This window comes from Aulonocara sp. 'chitande type north' Nkhata Bay, linkage group LG6 (assembly GCF_057382095.1).
Source record: "Aulonocara sp. 'chitande type north' Nkhata Bay isolate Kocher_YH1m ecotype deep benthic linkage group LG6, A_spYH_male_GT1.1, whole genome shotgun sequence".
Lineage (NCBI taxonomy): Eukaryota > Metazoa > Chordata > Actinopteri > Cichliformes > Cichlidae > Aulonocara > Aulonocara sp. 'chitande type north' Nkhata Bay.
In genome coordinates, this window is record NC_141349.1 from 23,304,749 (window position 1) to 23,324,358 (window position 19,610).

Consider the following 19,610-nt stretch of genomic DNA (forward strand, 5'->3'; position numbering starts at 1 on the left):
GTAAGAGATCGAGGTCGTGTTAAGCAGTTGGTTGATTTGCTCTCCGGTGTTGTAATGCCACAGTGTGCAAATGCCTCTGGGGACTTTTTAAAATATATATATATAAATAATGAATGTATTGCGCTGTCTCTAAAACTGAGCTAATTTCTTGGAATTAAACAAAACAGGAGGTCGTAATCAGGTCTTGCTCCTGTATAAAGTTTATAGTGGTAGTATTCACGCTGATCTTTGATCTCTTTCTTTAAGAGAGCTCGACTTCCTCATTCAGAGAACTGTGGGGCTTCTCGTCTTGCCTCCCCAACAGCTGCGCCTCTTTCATAACCAATCCTTTCCTTCCTTCTCTGACAGCTCAGCAGATTTAAGAGAGATTGATAAGGACTTCAGTAATCAATACCGACTTATACACCTGACATGGAGTCAGCAGTTAACTTTGAGACAATGAGGAATTGATACAGCTTTGGCAGCACATCACACCCATCACATGAATGTCAATTTAATAGGCAAAGTGTATTCTAAGAGAATACAATACCACTAAGATTTGAGCGAAGTGGGAACAGCGCTCGCTTACGTGGTGATGGTGAGCTGGTGTTTATGTTTGCCATGTTTTGGCTTCACCACGAGTGACGGCGGAATTTGTCCATTTATTTAAGTGTTCGTTTTTGGGTCGATAATGGTGCTCTGGGAAACGTTTAGGAACCATCAAAGCCTGAAGGCGGGACTCGAATGTCGGCGCTACGCTCAATATCAATCCATACAATCGTGGTCAAGACATTTCGGTTAAGCATCAGTCTCGCGGAGGCATTAGCAGAAAGGTCAGGGCACTTCCCCCACACTCTCCAAGGAGGTAGGATATGATGATGATGTCTGAGGACAAACATACAACTTTAGTGGCAGACGCTGCGCTGTTACAAAGGATACATGACACCTGCTGAACATGAATGTCAGTAAAAATCATGGGGATCCATTTCAGATGTGTTGAGATCTTCAAGGCTAAAGCGATCACATACGTTAGGACTGCTTGTGTGGAGAATGTGTGGAAATATCACAACGACAGCACTAACCGTGCTGAGCCAAGACCAATTATCTCCAGTCACAGCGCAGAGTTGACCTGTGACCCCAAATCAATACACCTATTCTTGTAAGCTTGCGGCACTAATGGATATTTTCTCCTCCTTCATCTTGCACGTGAATCTCGAGCAGTTGTCAGATCCTTCTGACTAATGACGGGCTGTAACACTCTGATTGATATTGTAGCTGCTGCTTATATGAAAGTAATAAAGACACAGGAAACTTGAGGTGTCAAGTTGGGGGATTTATTAGAGAAGGGTGGATATAAAGGTATCGTATGCAGGGGTTCTATTCTCTGAGCAAACCACAACTAGTCAAACCTCTCTGTCTATATTATACGCTACACGACTTCCAAACAAGGTCATCATAGTTAGTGACGTTACCATTCAAGAAAAGGGGTTTAAAAAGGCAATACAATAGACCATAAGTGTGCTTTGGTAAAAAAAAAAACAACACCATATGGATTATTATTAATATTATTATTATTATAATCATCGGGAATGGGGGAACTACTCGGATGCTGACACTTCCAGGTATTTTAAACATAGGTTATTCCTAGCACTACAGGTTAACATTCAAGTTGAAAAAAAAAAAAACAAAGTCATCAAGGATCATACCACCACTGATATCCTCCGCTTAGAGCAACTCCTTTACTGAACCATGTAAGATTTCCATTGAGACTGTTTAAGTGTGTATACAAGCAGCCAGTCAGTAGCACATTAATGATACAGCTAGAATATCAACTGCCACAATTCATTTTATTATTTTTTTAAATGCCTCACTTCCTCCTCTGATATGTTTCTTTCCCCTTTTTTTTGTTTTTTAACTTCCATATTTTCAAAATGTCGTTCTGTCTTTGTCACATTTTGGCTCTCACATATTAAGCTACAATAAGATCGATAAATACTGTTGGATTGTGTGCTGGCTGTCTGTGAGCCATGAGGACCACAGTGTTAACAGGAGCCACAGTGTGGCAGTTTTAATATATACTGTAGTCCTCCTGAGGTGTCACCAAGCACACACAGGGCAAACAGAGCTGGGTTAACACAATGTAAAAAGGGAACTTTTTCATCAACTTCTCGCCGTCATGTTGAGTTGTTTTTCTTAAGCATGACTTCTTTTTTCGTTTTTCTCTTTCTTCTTAGAAGGAGTCCATGGCCTTGAATTCGCTGAGGGCCTGGACGGGGGAGATGTGTTTCTTCTGGGAGCCTCGTCGTACACGAGTCTGGCATTCCTCGGGCTTCTCCCTTTTTACCAGAGGCTTCTTCTCGGGGGCCTTCATGCGCCAAGACACAACGGGCGAGTTAACAGCCGCTGTTCCGTACACCTTCTGGTACTTGGTGGAAGCTACATAAGATGCCTTTACAGTCAGCACCACTGCATTCATTAGGTTCTTGGCCGCTTGGATCAGGGAGGTGGCGCTATCCAGCTGAAGAGGGTACGATGAGTTGGAGGGGAAAGAGAAAAATATTACATCAAAAGTCAGTTTGTCTTAGAATGAAAAGGACACAAATTTTCTTGCCTTAAACAACATTGAAACATATCAGTTACAGTATTGTGCAAAAGTGTTGAGCCACCCTCATTTCTTTCCTCATTCTCATTTCTATCTACAGCAGAGTGTGTACAGTTCTGTTGAGCTAGAAAAAGTAACACTGGTATGATCACTTGCAGTGTTGGGACTAACGCGTTATTAAGTAACGCGTTACAGTAACTACGTTATTATTGTGGTAACGAGCACGGTAACTAGTTATTATGCCAAAATCAGGAACGCGTTACTCGTTACTGGGATTTAGATAGGGTCGTTATTCGTTACTTCGTGTGGTGGCTGTCGCGGAGCTTCCACAGATTCAATAACATTAGCAAGTGGTGGAGGCCAGCAGGTGGATGAAGGAAAAGGGGGGCAAGGGGAGAGACCCGAAGCGGCCGCTGGTCCGAGAGTGTCAGGTGAACTGAACTTCAGGTAAGAAGTTATGACCTGCAGTCCACCTGGGTCAGATATAAACCAAGTTTAGGTGGAGTTTATTTTCGTTGTGCTGACTTTTTCGTACTGCGTGCTAGCTAGCATGACGGAGTTTCTATACAGCTGTGTGGGTGCTATGTTACTGATGTTGAACTTTATTTTGTTCATAAGGTTAATTATTAGAGTTGCCAACCGTCCTGTAAAAAACTGAATCGTCTGGTATTCAGAGAAAATATTGCGGGTTTCGTATTGAGGTGAAAAGGAACAGTTTGTCCGGTACTTCAGCTACAATGAAAAAGACACAAAGCTGGAGTTATTCTGTGTTTACGCTGCACAGCTGCCTCTTCTTCTCTCATTCTCTCCCCCTGCCTCTCCTGTTGCTACTTCAATCATGAAACTGATCAATGATCAGCTGATCGGCTTTTCTCTCTTGTTTATTTATCGCCCACTTTGCGCCAGAAAGAGGAAACCAGTGGATGTCGCGGGAAACAACAGCAGCACTTTTAAGCTTGATCAGCTGTTGTTAGAATTTATTTAATATTAATTTCTAGTATCAGCTGATGTTGGCTGGAGCCACAGCTGTAAAACTGCTGGTCATGATATCGGTTTGGTTATGTGGTGAGAGGGAAACATGAAGATGAAACCAGGAGATGTCCTTACTGAATCATCAGAGCTGTGATGGAGAAACAGGTTTACCTTTTAGGTGACATGAATGAGTTGAAGGGAAGTTATCAACTGTTTCTGAGAGACAAATAACACCAAGATCCTTTTTTAGGTAGCTGACAGCTGGTAACTGTGCAGGGGCGGGTCTAGCAAAGTGTTGCCAGGGGTCCATGTAGGGCATTAACAGGGAGAGGGGGGCACAAGGAAATACTTTTCTTTCTTATTCTCATTTAAAATGTCTCACTTTTAAAAAAATAATTATCTGAGTCTTACAACAAACGATTGATAGATTGATACATATATACCATCAGAACAGTGTACATCACTGTCACAACAGTGTTTGTTTTCATTCAAAGGCTTTATGATTTTTCCTATAATGGTGGTTATAGTCAAAATGCCCGGGCCGATTTTTTGTCCCAGTCCAGCTCTGTATGCAGCTCATCTGCAGTCTGGTGTTGCCTACATCTTCCTATACAGAAGGCAGAATTTCCAAGTTCTGAGTACAATCGAAAGCACCATGACTGCAGTTTTTGTGTTGGATGTAAAAAGCAGGCTAGGATAGAATCAGGCGTGGGATTTCTCTCGTGGAAATGTGCACATTATTTTTTCCTTTCTATTGGTAGGTGGCACAGTGCACTTGTGGCAAGTAAGCAAGCTAGAAGACTGGCAATCTTGCTGGGTATCCAGTTACGGAAGCAGCACATTAACAAGAGAATTCTGAGAAAAACCAAAGTTACTTTCCCTAGTAACTAGTTACTCTGAAAGAACGAGTAACTTGAAGTAACTGAGTTACTTTTGATAGAAGTAACTAGTAATGTAACTAAGTTACTAATTTAAAGTAACTTACCCAACACTGATCACTTGTCTTTAAACACTGCCTGAACTCTCCTGGGCAGGCTTTTGGTTAATTTGTCTTCTTCAGGAATAGTTCTCCAGGTTTCTTGAAGGACATTCAAAGCTCTTCTTGCTGTGGCTACATCCAGGCTCTGGGCATATTTTTTTTTTTTGGTACCCAATTTTTTTCTAATCTATTTATTTTTCTATTTTATTTTTATAATATATCTGTAATTCATAAGGTCTATCTCTCTATTTCTATGATAATGTTGCATTGTGTGTTTTTCCACACAGCTATGATTTTAATGCATTAGCAGTGTGTTTGGGATCATTCTGAAGCTGTTGCTAATCAGAAGCTTTCCAGATGGTTTTGCACGGTGGATCAAATTGTGATGGTACCTTTTTGTGTTCATAAGTCAATCATTTTCGATCCTGAACACTGCTGGCTGAAGTGCGGCTCCAATTTGAACCACAAATTTCAAATGATTCAAATGATGATGAATGGATTCATCACTACAATATAACCTGTTACCACAAAATTTCAGTCTAGTTCTTACATAATTTGGCGTGTCTCAGACTTTTCTCCTGTTTCCATTTCTTCCTTCCTATTTCTTAAGGACATGACTTTTAGATACTGTTCATCTGCTCTAGATTTCAGGGTCTTTTAGAAACTGTCCACTTGTCCAGTTTCCTCAGATTTTTTAAGGCCACACTGCACACCATAATGGAATTTGTTTTTGGCTAACAGCTCTCTAGGAATTACGTTGTTGTTGCAATACTTGTATCGTGTGCTTGTCAAACTCTGTTATTTTTGGCATTTTTCATGGATTCAACTAAAGAGCAGGGAACAAATGATGTGTTTTTGCAAGTAAGTGACTAAAGATAGCAAAGAATGAATTTTAAATTGTAAGTTGTCTGTTACGTTCAGACACAACACTGCTTCATCCCTTGAATTAAGTGCCTTTTTTATACTTCCACTTATACTTCAGTGTTAAGTGGTTCAACAAAAATGCTTCTTTAAAAATGATAAGGTACAAAGACTGGACTAGAAGTTAGTAAAAAACAGCGAAAAACTTTCAAAGCCTGGACAACTATTGTTTAAAACCAAAAATCACAATAACATTTGGCTCCTTGGAATCAAAATATGAAGAAATGAAGGGTGACTCAAGACTTTTGCACAGCAGTGTAGATACAACACCTAGAAGGTCTGTGCCGCAACCAGCAATTAGAGAGGATAAAAACACGGCTCTCACTATATGACATCTTATTTTAGCAGTTCTTAATTAGCAGAGGCAGGGGTCAGGTGCACCTCTGTCTCCGTCTGTTTTGTTTGGCTGACATTTAAGGGTCGTGGCCAGTGGGCCTCCTCCTACATCACACTGAGACGAGTCAACAGTTTAGATTTAATGAGTGTGGACTCCAGCTGGCCACCATGAAAAGGTTAAAATCTCAGCGGGGCTTGCATATCTCATGTGAGACAAACATTAGAGTCCTGAGAAATTAACGCAGGATGCAGGGAAATCCAAAGCAAAGATAAAAGTCAAATTTGTTTTTAGTTGGCTCCATTGAAACAGATCTTTTATTTTTTTTCCCCCTGATAATATCTAAATTCACAAAAACTGGTCAGTAAGGAGAACTGCAGGGCTCAACTTTAATAGTTTAAAATGTGTTTAAAGTCCACACATGCTGCACTAATGATGATAGAAGAGACTCGTATACCAGCTATTTTATAAGTTATACAAATGATACTGTTTAGAAAGGTTCATAAAATTGTGCATTGTTGTAGTTTTTGTATTAACTTCTATATTTCCATACACTGAAAAACATGGTGGATAAGAAGTTTAAGAACCTCATGAATATTAAATCCAAGCAACATGGAATAATTGTCTGATTTTGGTTGGAGCACTATTAGGAGTTCATGAGGCATGAACACTACAACTGGAAAAAAGCCCGTGGTGCATATTTCAGGTATTATTAGATGGCAATCGTTTTGAAATAATTGCATCAGCCATAATCTACATGACCCTTTATCTCATCTTCCAAGCTTCATTATGACCTTGAAAAAAAAGATTTGCCCATCCGCAGCACGGAGCATAAAAAAGGTCTTAAATGGATCAAGTCTAGTGAATCTACGCTTAAAGCGTGTCTACAACATCAGTGATAGTGAAGCACTTACCCCAGACACGATGAGCTCTCCACCCAGATTCTGGACCTCAGCTTTCACCTTGCTGCAGATGTTGAGCTGATGACAGTACAGGGCAATTCTCTGAAGGTAAGCCAGCAGATCCTGCTTGCATGCTGAATCAGGGCACTGAATGGAAAAGAGGTGCAAAGACACATGTAGTCTATATATGATCATGGCAATTAGACTTTAAATTAACAGCAACAAAACCCAACAGTTTTTACTTTTTCATCTTTAGCCTCCTCACACTGACAGCTGTGCATCATAATTCAGAAATTCTGCAATACAAATAAAGGGATGTGCCCTGAAATGTACACTGTTTTGATGAAATAGTTTCCAATGCAAAGGATATAAGCACAGAGAATTACATACATCTTCCTGCATCATCACAATGATGTGTAGTGACATGCAAATGTGATTATTGCATCTACAGTGGGGGAAATAATTATTTTATCCCCTGCTGAATCTGTGAGTTTGCTCACTTATAAAGAAATGAACAATGTCTAATTTTATAGTTTATTCAATGAGAGGAAAATCAATTTATAACTTTTGTTTTTTTGTTTCTTTCTGGAATTTTGTTTGATATTCTTTCTCCATTAAAATCAAACTATCACCTGTTAATTTCTTTGTAATGAGCAAACTTACAAATTCAGCAGGCGATCAAATAACTATTTCTCCCACTGTATGAAGTGAAATTTGTATACATGGCTGAAAATGTTTTTACATTTTGATCCAGTCAAAGCCATGGAAAATGGTCTTAGGACTTGTTTCAGACATTATTGCCAAAATCTAAGTCTATGCCTATCGCAGAACTACCATCTGGATTTAAAGGCGGTACGTTTTCCCCAAAAAATAATTCAGATCCAAGTCCTCCATCAAATTGGATTGTTATAATAGTCATGGTGTCTGAAGTTGAGCCGGTTTTAAAATATAACACCAAGAGAAACAATCCTAAACAAACCAAACAAAAAAATAGGAACAGCGGGGTTCCGGCGTTTTTGGTTGCTAATTACACATCTTTGCGCGAAGCACGAAGGCTGTTGCTCAATATTTTTTCCCCCATTGTTAGTTGTTGCAGGCATGGGTTTCAAAGGCGAGTTGAGCTGCACTGCAGGGTGTCAAACACATTCATTTCACATGAAACAAGTTTGTCACAGCATGTTGCAGAAGAAGAAAGCAGATCAATCCACAATGAATGAACACAATATTTCAAAACCCAGAACAACTTGCTTCCACAGCAGCCTTTCTTCCCCTGTGGCCCACTTTTATATTATTTTTTTGAATCAGAAGTTCTGACCTGGTCCTGCTGGCCTTTGTGCTACTTCAACAGGAGAAAGACCAATCATACAGAGCAGCAAATGGACCAACAGGGAATAAGAGGACAGCCTCCTCAGGTATCCTACTATCACACAGTTTGCCCCTATTATTCCATCTGGAAGTCTTCCAGGAGTCAGCTATGGCCCACTAAGCTCCCAGTGGGTTAAGAACACTGCATCAGCTGCTTAAACACTGTGAGCATCATTTTGTAGCAGCACCTTTCTTCCAGCCATTAATATTAAACGGTCCTAACTAGGACATTCAGCACCACTGTGTGGGGAAATGCACAGCTCATTTCCTTGTCTTCTGGGCTCGGGTATATGGGGATGGCAAGTTAAACATCGAGCTGTGACATGAATATACCCCCTCCAGGACTTACAACTTTCCTGGCTTCCTGTTTCATCTCCTTCTACCTGAGACAAGGCCTCCTGGGCCAAGAAAAATTGCATCGACCGGCCCAAAGTGCCCTTCACTGATGCTCACAAATGGATAGCAAAAGTCTGTCTTTTGTCTTTGGTGAAATGTTTAGAGTTTTTTTCTCCTTTCCAACCTACAAATATAATTGCAAAAAGCAATTCAAGGCATAGTTACGGCGAGAGCAGGACTTTCAACAGCACAATAAAGCACCATCTTCCTCTCACTGAGTGCAGACTGAGGGCGAGCTGCTAGCTCATAAAGCAGCCAGTGAGGGTGAAGCGTCTCTTTGGGCATTATCACTGCACCGCCAGTCCTGGCTAGAATAACTGCTAACTGCACTTCGCACTGCTGGCACTTCACACTATTGCCCGAGGCAACTTTGATGCAGACGTGACACAATTGTTCCCTATTGTACAGTTGACTAATAGCCCAGTTCTTCCACAGATTCCCTGTTGATGTAAATAAATTGTATGGCCCATTACTTTGCCTGGCTCATTGAAGCCCTCTCTCTTTATAGCGAAATAGGATCTATTACTGTCTAGTCAGGAAACAACGTGCAGTGACAACTGGACTTTTTCGGCCTTCGCCAAACTCTCTCTGACCTTCTCTCTTCTTTCACTATTATATGAACATTTTATATTAGTGTCCAGAGGAACAAGAAAGAGAGTTCTTTTTTGTTTTTGCATAATTTGGCCCTAAATGAATAAAACATGCTCCAAATGGATAATTTAGCAAGATGATGTGAACTCTCTTGCTAAGATGAGGGCAACACCATCAGAGTGTGGCAGTCTGTCAAAACACAAGTCACACCTCACGCTGATGCTGCATTTATAAGCAGGCTTGGACTTTTTCTCCTAAATGATTCACTTTGTAAGAAGTAGTAATTAGTAATTAAAAACTGTTTCGCTCGCAGCCTGAGCTCTGTTGTGGTTTTGCCTTTATTGTAGCGTTTTGTTGTGCGTTAAATGGATAACAGTAGACGAAGACAAGGATGAAATCTGAAAAGGCTGACTTGAAGATGGTACGATGACAGATTCAAATAGAGCATGTTACACTCAGTTACACAATATGTCTTCTAGCTGACTGGACAGCTACAGTCTCTCTGATGGTAAACTGTCACTTGTCAGTTACGTCAAGATAGCTGGTAATCTTTCTATTTGCTCATTCAGTCTTTGCATCTCCACCAAAGGCCGAGCACTGTTGTGCTCTCATACATACTAAAATCACTTATTCTATTTTAGTGCATTCCTAATGCACCGCATCTTCTTTTTATGATTTATTCCATTATCTGGCATGTTGCACAGGAAAAGTCTTAAAAGATAAATTACAATTTCCCACCATCGACAAAATAAATAATTCAAGTGACCTTGAGTACCATTCATGATTTTTTAAAACATGTGACTATTGATTTACATCTAAAATGTGCAATTTCTGCCCAGAATTAAAATTATTATTAACTGAATCTTCTGCTCAGGTTGTGTCTTACCTATAAGAACTACAGACCCCCCCCCCCCAAAAAAAAAAAAACAAACTTATAATGTCAGATACATCCTCTTCACTTCACACACTTGCAATGTGGTCACATAATATTTTAGGTAAAAAAAGGATTTTAACAAATGATCAAACAAAGCACACGGAAGATCTTCCACACAGCTTTTCACTCGGCGACAGGGATGGTAGGTGGACTGGTTTTGATAGAGTGCTTTTCTACTCTACCTGAGCACTCTCCAAGCCACAATCATTCAAAGACATCTACTTTGTCTAATATTACACTGAATATGGGCACTGTATCACACTTACACTCTGTATGATGCTTTTCTAAGAATAGCTCCAACCTGAAGTTCTTACCATCTCAGGTGTGGTCATATTTTCTCAACTTGACATGCTACACAGAAATGTAAAGACACCTACGACAACTGTCAACACAGATACCAAGTACCTGCGCTGACAGAATGACTCGGCAATCAAAGTGTGCCTGCCTCAAGCCAAGTTATTCATACTGCTACATGTCACAGTTTTTCATAACGCTGTGCTCTGCGCTACACAAACTCCTAAAGATAAACTTGGTGGCGGTTGGTGTCATAAGAATCCTAACAGCGTGAGGAGTCCAAAGATGTGCTCGCTGAGATCTTCAAACCCCAGTTTCACTTCTTTTGCCGGGACATTCAAAGTCACCTGAAAAGCTGCTATGTTGTGACCCATTTATGTCCACAGAAGGCAGTCAACACTCGCTCCTCTGTCGAATGATAAAAACATTTGTGATCGGTCAGATGCATCTTTGAATTTGCCTCCAGAACTGTACATATAAGACACCATAACTTTGATCTTCTAGCTGTGTGGAACAACAGCTTGAAGGATCTCTGATGCTGTCCTCAGTCTCCATCAAGATGACGACACACCCACGGTTTTCCCTCAACTTTACTCGCTTTTCAGAACCTCAAATTACCTTTTGCTGCATTTCCAAACTCCATTTATCAGCTGCTGTTTGAGGTGACGGCTACTGCTTTTTGGTATTTATTAATTTGCGGCACATTCATGTTTAATGCTTTTCATTCATCAACTGCATTTATTATTCATGCGTAATTAGCATCTTTGTGGCGTTATTGTTGCGTCTGTGTTTGTTGTTGTTATAAATAAATGTTTCATATTTTCATCAGGTGCATCAGGTTCCTGTTTTCTTAAAAATACTTTCAGTTATGTCTTCTAAGCTCACTTCCTGTCTTTAAATGGGTATGCCTTGCGGAAACAGACACACTCTCTACTTTTAAGATTACATTTAAAAATTTCCTTTTTGATAAAGCTTATAATGATTGTTAGATCAGGTGACCCTGAATCCTCTCTTAGTTACGCTGCAATAAGCTGCCGGGAGCTTGAATATTTCATATTCACTCACTGTGTTTATATACCACTCTGTGTTTAATCGTTAGTTATTATTAATCTCTGGCTGTCTTACACAGCGTGTCTGTTCTCCATCCCCTCATCCCCAACCTGTTGCGGCAGATGGCTGCCCTTCCCTGTTCCTGGTTCTGCCGAAGGTTTCTTGCTGTTAAAAGGGAATTTTTCCTCCCCATTGTCACCAAGCGCTTGCTCCTTTGAGACCATTTAATTGTTGGGGTTTTCTCTGTGTTATTTTAGAGTCTTTACCTCATAATACAAAGCACCTTGAGGCAACTGTTGCTGTGATTTGGCGCTATACAAAGAAAATTGAATTGAACTGAGTTGAATTATGTTAAACCGCGATCAAGCCTCAACGTCTGGCTGTGTTCACATAAGCTTTATTGTTGTGCAACAGTGGGACAACAATACCACTGTGCTATATTGGAAAATACACAGTTTTTGCTTGCCAACATGTGCATTCAGAGTACTGTTAAAAACACATAACACAAGCAAAAAGATGCTTCAAGAGAGAAAAAAATGCACATTTGGATTAGAGACACGGTTTGAGGAAAATCGGGGTGTTGGACGCTTAAACTGAATGAAATGATGAATTAGATCTTTAGTATGCATGTAGGGGTTAACAAATCAAGCACCATGAGAAAATGAAGAGGGAGAAATAGAGTCGAAAAAAAGACATTGCTGGAGTGAAATGGGGTGAAGTGCCTCTAGGGTTTTTTTCTATGTCATGTGCTGTGCTCAAACGACTATGAAAGTCCCCCACTTCCATATTGAATTGCCTTCTGCCTCACATGTGCTCATCAATAGGGCTGACGTGGAGTCATGGTGACAAGGTTTGCTACTTATGGGACCTGTCTGAATGCAGCGGAGAAGGCTTTACTTTTACTGTCATGCCACAGCGCTCTCGACAAGCACCGGTTACTGACTACAATGTGCGAATGCAATACACTTGTCTTTATCCACAACAATAAAGGTCATTTGATTTGTTGTGTAATTCCATTAAGATGCTTGATATAAGCAAACTTTTCAGCTTTTAACTTTTATTAACTCACTCCGATTACTAGATGGCATGGCAGCAAATGGACCGAGTGCCCACATTCAGAATAAATACATGCTGGAAATGAAAAGGTCCTCAAGTCCCACTTTATTTTCAGTACACAGTGCTGATGTCCCTGGAAGCGTAGCAGAAGGTTCTGAATATTCAATAAACACTGGTCTAGGAAACATTTAAGTGAGAATTAAAAATGGCAAGCCACCTGCTCTTTTCATTACGGCAACTGTTGATTCAGACACAGGCTCTGGAAGTGATTTGCCATGTGACAGATTCACTCCTACCTAAACCCTGTTAAACACTGATCATCACTTGGCAGTCTACGAGCCAAGAAGTGAATACAAAGGCACACAAATACAAATCCGTGCTTCTTTTGTAGTCTCTGTCCCAGATATTTCTCTCAACAGCATACGCGACACCAAACAGAGGCAAATGTTTTCACACATGGAAACATGCAAAAGAGCCTGAAACTTTGTTCTGTAGTGCAATATGGTCTGGAGAGCAGGATAGTGTGACACGAGCAGAAAAGTGCCAGCTTTGACTAAAGATTCCTTCTGGGCCGCTGAAAGCTTAACATACTCTGCAGCCTTAAAAACTAGTGGGCATTCTGTGCTGTGGTAGGAGCAGAAGGCTTGTTGATATATTGTTGTGAAATCACATATTGTCACAAGAAGGCACAAGATAAAGAACATTTAAAAGAGTTGGTCAAAATCCTCTTTGGTTGAATCCACATCCAAGGAAAAATGTTACAAAGGTTATTTCTTTTCTCCTTTTTTTGGTCTTTTTTAAGATGTCGGACATCTAAATAGCTTTTCAGCATATTTTAATTTTCCAGAAGGTTAGGTCATAGGCCACAACAAAAGGGTTTTCTCATTTAAAGACCTTTGGTACTAAAAGTCTGCAAAGAAAATATCTCCACACCATTACATCAGCATCACCAGCCTGAGCTGCTGACTCTCTCGTTCATCATCTGAATGCTGCAGCAGAAATCAAGACTCATCAGATGAGGCAACTTTTTTCCAGTCTTCCATTGTCCAGTTTGGTGAGCCTGTGTGTAGCCTCAACTTACTGTTCTTAGCTGGAGTGGCAGCCAGTGTGCCCTTCTGCTGCTGTAGCACATCCTTTTCAAGGTTCAATGTGTATTTCAGAGATGCTCTTCTGAATACCTTGGTTGTAGTGACTGGTTATTTTGTTACTTTTGCCTTCCTATCAACTCAGAGCAGTCCGATTATTCTCCTCCAACCTCTGGCATCAACAAAACATTTTCACCCAGAGACTTGCTGCTCCTTAGATATTTTCTGGGGGAGCAGCAGTAAATATCTTATAGATCATTCCCTATAAACCCTAGAGACGGTTGTGTGGGAAAATCCCAGTAGATCAGCAGTTTCTGAAATACTCAGACCCTCTCGCCTGACACCAACAACCATGCGACATTTAAAGGCATTGAAATCACCTTCTGCAAATCCCTCTCTGATGCTCCGTTTCAACTTCAAAGCTTGTCTTGACCTTGCCTAAACATACTGAGCTGCTACCATGGGACTAGCTGATCAGATATTGACATTAACAAGCAACTGGACAATAAAATGAACAACAAAGTGAATAAAGTTGAATAATACATAATATAGTGGTTAGTGAGTGTATGTGGCAATGTTATCTGGTCAGTTTTCATGGATGTACACACTTATTATGCATATAACATATAAAATAAACTCTAAGTATAGAGATTATACTTATAAAAACCTTGTGCTTTTCACTAACGTGGCTGTGTGTGATGATGCATGACGCTTTATGGAGGCTTCAGAAAAAGATTTCACTCTAAAATTTAGCTTCATTTCTTCAGCTAAGCAGCAATGGATGGAAGCCCAGTGTGTGTTAGTGAAACCAACAATAATTATTCCAAAGGTTTGCTAGCTAACAGCAGCAGCAATTACAATGACAACAGGCTGCCTTAATGAATCAGTGAGTCTTGAGCCTAAGTTTATTCTCACTTCTTATTAGAGACAGATGAAATGAAGAAGAACATCATGCATTACCTGGAGTGCTGCTAGCATTTTGAAATACCTCCCACTTCATTTGCTGTACACACACATACACAACATACACACGTATTGCTTTTCACTTCCATCTTCCCCCGGCGCAGCGCTGATTGATTAGATATTGAAAATGGTCTGTCAGCGTGTTTTAGAGAGGTACTCATCTGATAATGAATGCAACACCTCGGTTGGGAGCTAATTATATTAGAGACACAACTTGGTTCTGCTGTCTTGCTCTCTCAGTGTTGGTCCCTTTGGGAGACAAAGTCATGCAGAAACACACCCTGCTGCTTCGGCAAGGCTCATCAATGCCCACAGTAAAGATTTCCATCGGCCATGCCGGCTTATTCACAGTTTGCTCCTCCGCCAGAAACCGTGACACAGTCAGAGACACATTTAGTCTGATACAAAGTACGTGTATAATGGCAAAAAATTAAACTAAGCAGACACAAACTGAGTTGCAAAGCTACCTGATCTGCAACAGCACGGGCCAATTTGTCCATCCTCGAACCAGCCTCTGCAATTTTCTTAGCCGCGTTGATCACATCTGAGGAGTTCTTCAGGGGGCCTTTGCCTCTGGGAAAATTCAAGGAGAGAAGAAGGGAAAAAAGGGATGGTGGGTGGAGTTGCAGAGGCAGGAGGCATGCAGAGCTTCCCTTTAAAGACTGCGCTCACCCCAGTGCTGCACAGGCATGTAGGGAAGCTAATTTGCTGTTTGTGGCATTAAAAATATGACACAATACAATAACAAAGACATTCCCAGATAATGGATGAAAAAATACAGTCTACCTGTATCCCTAATGATCCATCTTGGAGACATGCTTTGAAGCACTCTCCAAGAAGGAAACAATTTATGCTTTAAAAGCAAAACATGAATTTTCAGAGAAGTTACGGTAAAAGGGAAAAAATACAGGAGAGGAAACCAGATCGTTTGTGATCTAACTTGGGGTTTTTTTCTTTCTTTTTTGCAACAAAGGGGAGAGTTAATGTGGATAAGAGAACTGTGCCTGCCTCTCACTGATGTCTCATTTTTAGTCACTGGAAGTTGAAACTTCCATTCAGTTTGTTCATGCCAGCGTGAGTCAACGGGGTCACTGCCAAGTAATAACGGTGCAGTCACAGCACCGCAGTCACAAACACTCATGACTAATCATGGTTCTGATTTTCACCAGCCGCAATGGTGTGACCGGTATTGTTTTCACCTTGTGAGTGTTTGTGCGCGTGAGTAAGTGTCATCGTGGCAAAATGTGGTCCTGAGGACACCTACGGATCACGAACTACAGGTGGCTTAAGTACTGTGGCAGGGTTAATGTGACTGTCTGAACGCTCAGATTAAGGATGGCTTTAAAAAAAAAGCAGGAGTCAACATATAGCCCGTCTCTGAACCATGACAACCATTACAGTCTGATCATAACAAAGTGCTTTTTTTTGCCTTCAACAAAACAGAATATAGTTTGCTTTTCAAACAATCTCCATCTGCATAATTTTCACATTTAAAATAAAAATGTCCACTGTGTGTCACTCTTACCTGGTGAAATCTGTCATCTCCATCATGATCATGCACATCTGCTTGGCGAGCACAATGATGTCGTTGCCATTGTCGTCCCACTTGGCAACTTCTGCGTCTAACTTGCACTTTTCCTGTCTGAAGCTCTCCACCTGCTCAGCAATCTTTGCCTTCTCCTCCTGGGGAAGCTGTGCCATGATGGCCTGCAGGCAACACGGGAGTATGAAGGAAGCAAAAAGCATTAGAGGAGGAGGAAGATATTATGAAAGGGTACATTTGAGCTGAATAAATTGGGAAGATGGCTCATGAGGGAAAAAACAGTGGAGAAAATAAAGGAGAGAGCTAAAGTTGGGAAGGAGAGAATGAGAAGGAAATGAGAAAGAAAGGGGGATTATGCTAAGAGAAACAGCATAGAGGGCATTTATAAAAGAGCTGTTGCACCATTTGTTCATTTTTTTCCCTTCTGGTACACTTTTTTTATCCACTCAACAAAAACTTGGACAAAAGTTAAACATTAAATCTGGGGTCTGATGACTTGCTCCTCTGAAACACTTCAAAATAAAGTTCTAAACTTTATATTTAATGACTGGAACTTTTCAAACCACTTGACATCTTATATCCATAAAAAGCAAATCCATTTTTTTTATTCGCCTTCATTTTTTTTTCTCCTTCCAAGAGAATACATTTGCTCTCTCAGCGGCCTTTGGGGGCAGGTCCAAAATGGCATAAATCTTGTGGCAAGGTCACAGGAGCAGTAAGGACCCAGTATTATTTGGGAGATAAATGTATAATTACCTCGCTTCTTAGACCAGAGAATGAATAATGCATTTGTTCAACATTATGTCAGGGAGGTGAGATGGAAGGAAGAGTAACCTGGTTTCCATTAGGTCGATTCTATTGACTCGAGAGGGTGAGAGAGAAAACGAGTACAGTGAAAAAAGGAAAGTCACCATTGTTTTTTAACCTCATCTATTATTGACTGCCCTCCAAGAACTGCCATTCTCTTAATGAAATAATCACCCTACTCCTCCCTTTCCCTCTTCCTTATTCCCTCTCTCACAGCAAAGCTGGTGTGTGGGGGTGTGGGGCGAGCTTGATGAGCGAGTGCGTCACTTTGCTCAGTGCCCCTGGTAGATGCGTGAGGAGGGAAACGGGAGGGGGGAAAAAAACCATAGACGACTTGTCTTCTTGAAATTCTTTGAAAGCGAATAAGCATAGGGGAGAGGGCCAACAATGAAAAAGAGAAAATTGAAATTACAGACAGAAATAGGGAAGCATGGAGGCACAATTTTCTCATCAGAGGCCAGCAGATGCGTCCATGAGCTTTGGCCTACTGATCACTTTGTGAGCGGGGTGCTGCAAAGCTTTGATGGCGGTTAGCTTGAAAAAAGAAAAGAAAGAAAAAAGCCCATACGGCATAAACAAACAAGCAAAACCAGCCCCCTCAAGCCCAGTGTAGATTTCCTCTGCTGCTTGTGCCAAGACACACAAACAACAGAGCTGAAGCAAATCCCATTTAACAGCATGTGGGGTGAAAACACTGCTCATACTTAAAACAAATACCAAGTTACTATGTATTCAGACTGCACAATGAGGAATAAACCATTTAAATCACACAAGTGATTCCAGCAGGGCAAACTTCTATTCGCACTGCAGGTATGCCTGCGCGCGTTGCTCAGGGGCTCTGGGTCCTCGGCACCGCTGACTGGCTGAACATCGACTTTGCACTCGCTCGTCAACACATCAAAAACACGTCCAAATGTTAGTTCACCAAGGAGATTTGTATTATTTTATTAGAGTCACGAGTGGTTCTTAAAGCGGTGTCTGTGTCGCATAGCATCCCAATGATGATTTTTTTATGGATGGCAATTTGCAGAAATCGTAAAAACTGTGCTACATGATAAAAAAGTTAATACATTAAAATGGGACGAATTTATGCCAATTAAACAAGGATACTGTGTCTATTTTTCTTTATTATTTTGGCATTATTTTGACGTGGAAGAAACTCACCCAGAAACAGTCACAGCCTACTTTAACAACTTTATTTTATCAGCAATGAAAACATGGAGCCAAGTCACCAGCAGCACGGCACTGCCTCACCTCAGACAACCTCAAATATAGCTGTTTTTAATTTTCAATTTATTCTTCAAAACTACCTAAGAATCTTAATCTGAACACATCTTAACACATTGCCTTAAAATAACCGTACAGTTATTTTAATATACATTTTTTGGACTGTGTAAGCCACTTAAAAATGTTGCTGTTTTCTTCTAATCTTTAAAACAATTTTTTAAAAAAAAAGCCTCATAATTACATGTCATCCCCCCCTCCATGATATCAAAAATGGTGTCAAGGATCAAGTATTTCTGTGGGCATCAGTATCGAGTTTAAAATTCTTGGATGGTGGCCACACTAATATGTTGCATGAACTGCTCTGCTCACTCTTTTCATGCACACCTGCTTCCTTCTCGCTGACCTGAATCTATGTCGCTGCCACTGGTGTTACAGTTGTTCTTACAGCATTTCAAAAGCTTTTTAAACCCCACAGTCCACTGGTGGGGAAGTCACAACCTGCTGAGCTGAGCCTCAGGTGTGTTCATGTGGGAAATGACAAGGTCAAAGTCTAAATGCCAAGTATTAACACTTAGCCACATTCTACATTTATATTCTCGAAATTCTCGGCTGATTTTTTTGCTTTGTTCTATGTAACACCGCTTGCTGTTTCTCAGCTCTAAGAAAGTTTTATTTATGTTGCTGATTTGAATTGCAACCTGTTCTTAAATTCAAATGAGTCTGAATAATACTTCAAGTATTCACAAATATAATCTTGAGAACAACAAAAGATATTTTAGCCCAGATTCGTTAAAGGTGCTTGTGCTCTCAGCAGGTGGGGTCTGACGATTCAATAGCCCCCCCTTGGATATGACTTGCTGATTACATGTTCACATCTTAGTGTGGCCAAAAATATAATGCACTGTGAGTGCTGCCTCAGTAATAGGGACACTGGTGCTTGTGCTGTGACAGGCAGAGCTCTCTGACCTCAGGTCTCGAAGGTGGTCATTATCATCTTTGCTGTTCACATCTTTCCTGCACCCAACTGTTGAGGCATCAATAATTCACTTATTTCTATTATTATACTGAATGGTATGCTGCCAGTGTCAAAAAGGCTGAGTACGCCATTAGGAGAAACACATGGTATGGTATGGTATGGTTTTGCAAAATGCCACTGCAATGAGGCAGGGAAATAAAAATGTAAATTGAGAATCAGCGATCCTCTAGATGCACCAAAAATGTTTGTTTTTTTTCCTTCTCCCCATCTTCTGCTTGTAGAAACTACATAAAACGAAGTGAAACTGCTCTCCTAAACAACTAAAGGGAGCAAAAAGTCTCTTGAACTCAACAATTTAGAGTGAAAATTCCTTCTCTAAAATTAGGGATCAGGGGAAGTTGGGGAGAGAAAGTGAGGGATTTGGTTAGTATACCGATTCACTCTGAAAACGGCGTGACAAAAGAGAGTGCGTCAGGGAGGAAAAGAGAGAGAAAGAGGTTCTGAACACAAAAGAGAGCTGCAAGCACAGGGGTAAACACACGAGCCAATTGGGACGTCAGGGGAGCAGGAAGGGCCCCTGGTGAAGCACCCCCCCCTGCCAAACACACATGAGCGCGCGCACACTCACACACAC

General features: G+C 40.7%; 1 protein-coding gene across 1 annotated transcript in view; it reads right to left on the reverse strand.

Moving 5' to 3' along the window:
* Nucleotides 1–1,299: 1,299 nt before the first annotated feature.
* Nucleotides 1,300–19,610, reverse strand: part of ctnna2 (catenin (cadherin-associated protein), alpha 2) — a 333,673-nt gene continuing 315,362 nt past the window's right edge. Inside the window, exons 15-18 of the mRNA XM_086295702.1 lie at nucleotides 15,949–16,130; nucleotides 14,891–14,996; nucleotides 6,702–6,836; nucleotides 1,300–2,497 (exon numbers count right to left, since the gene is read on the reverse strand). Coding sequence (XP_086151828.1) covers nucleotides 2,210–2,497; nucleotides 6,702–6,836; nucleotides 14,891–14,996; nucleotides 15,949–16,130 — 711 coding nt within the window. The 3' untranslated portion in view covers nucleotides 1,300–2,209. The remainder of the gene's footprint in view (nucleotides 2,498–6,701; nucleotides 6,837–14,890; nucleotides 14,997–15,948; nucleotides 16,131–19,610) is intronic.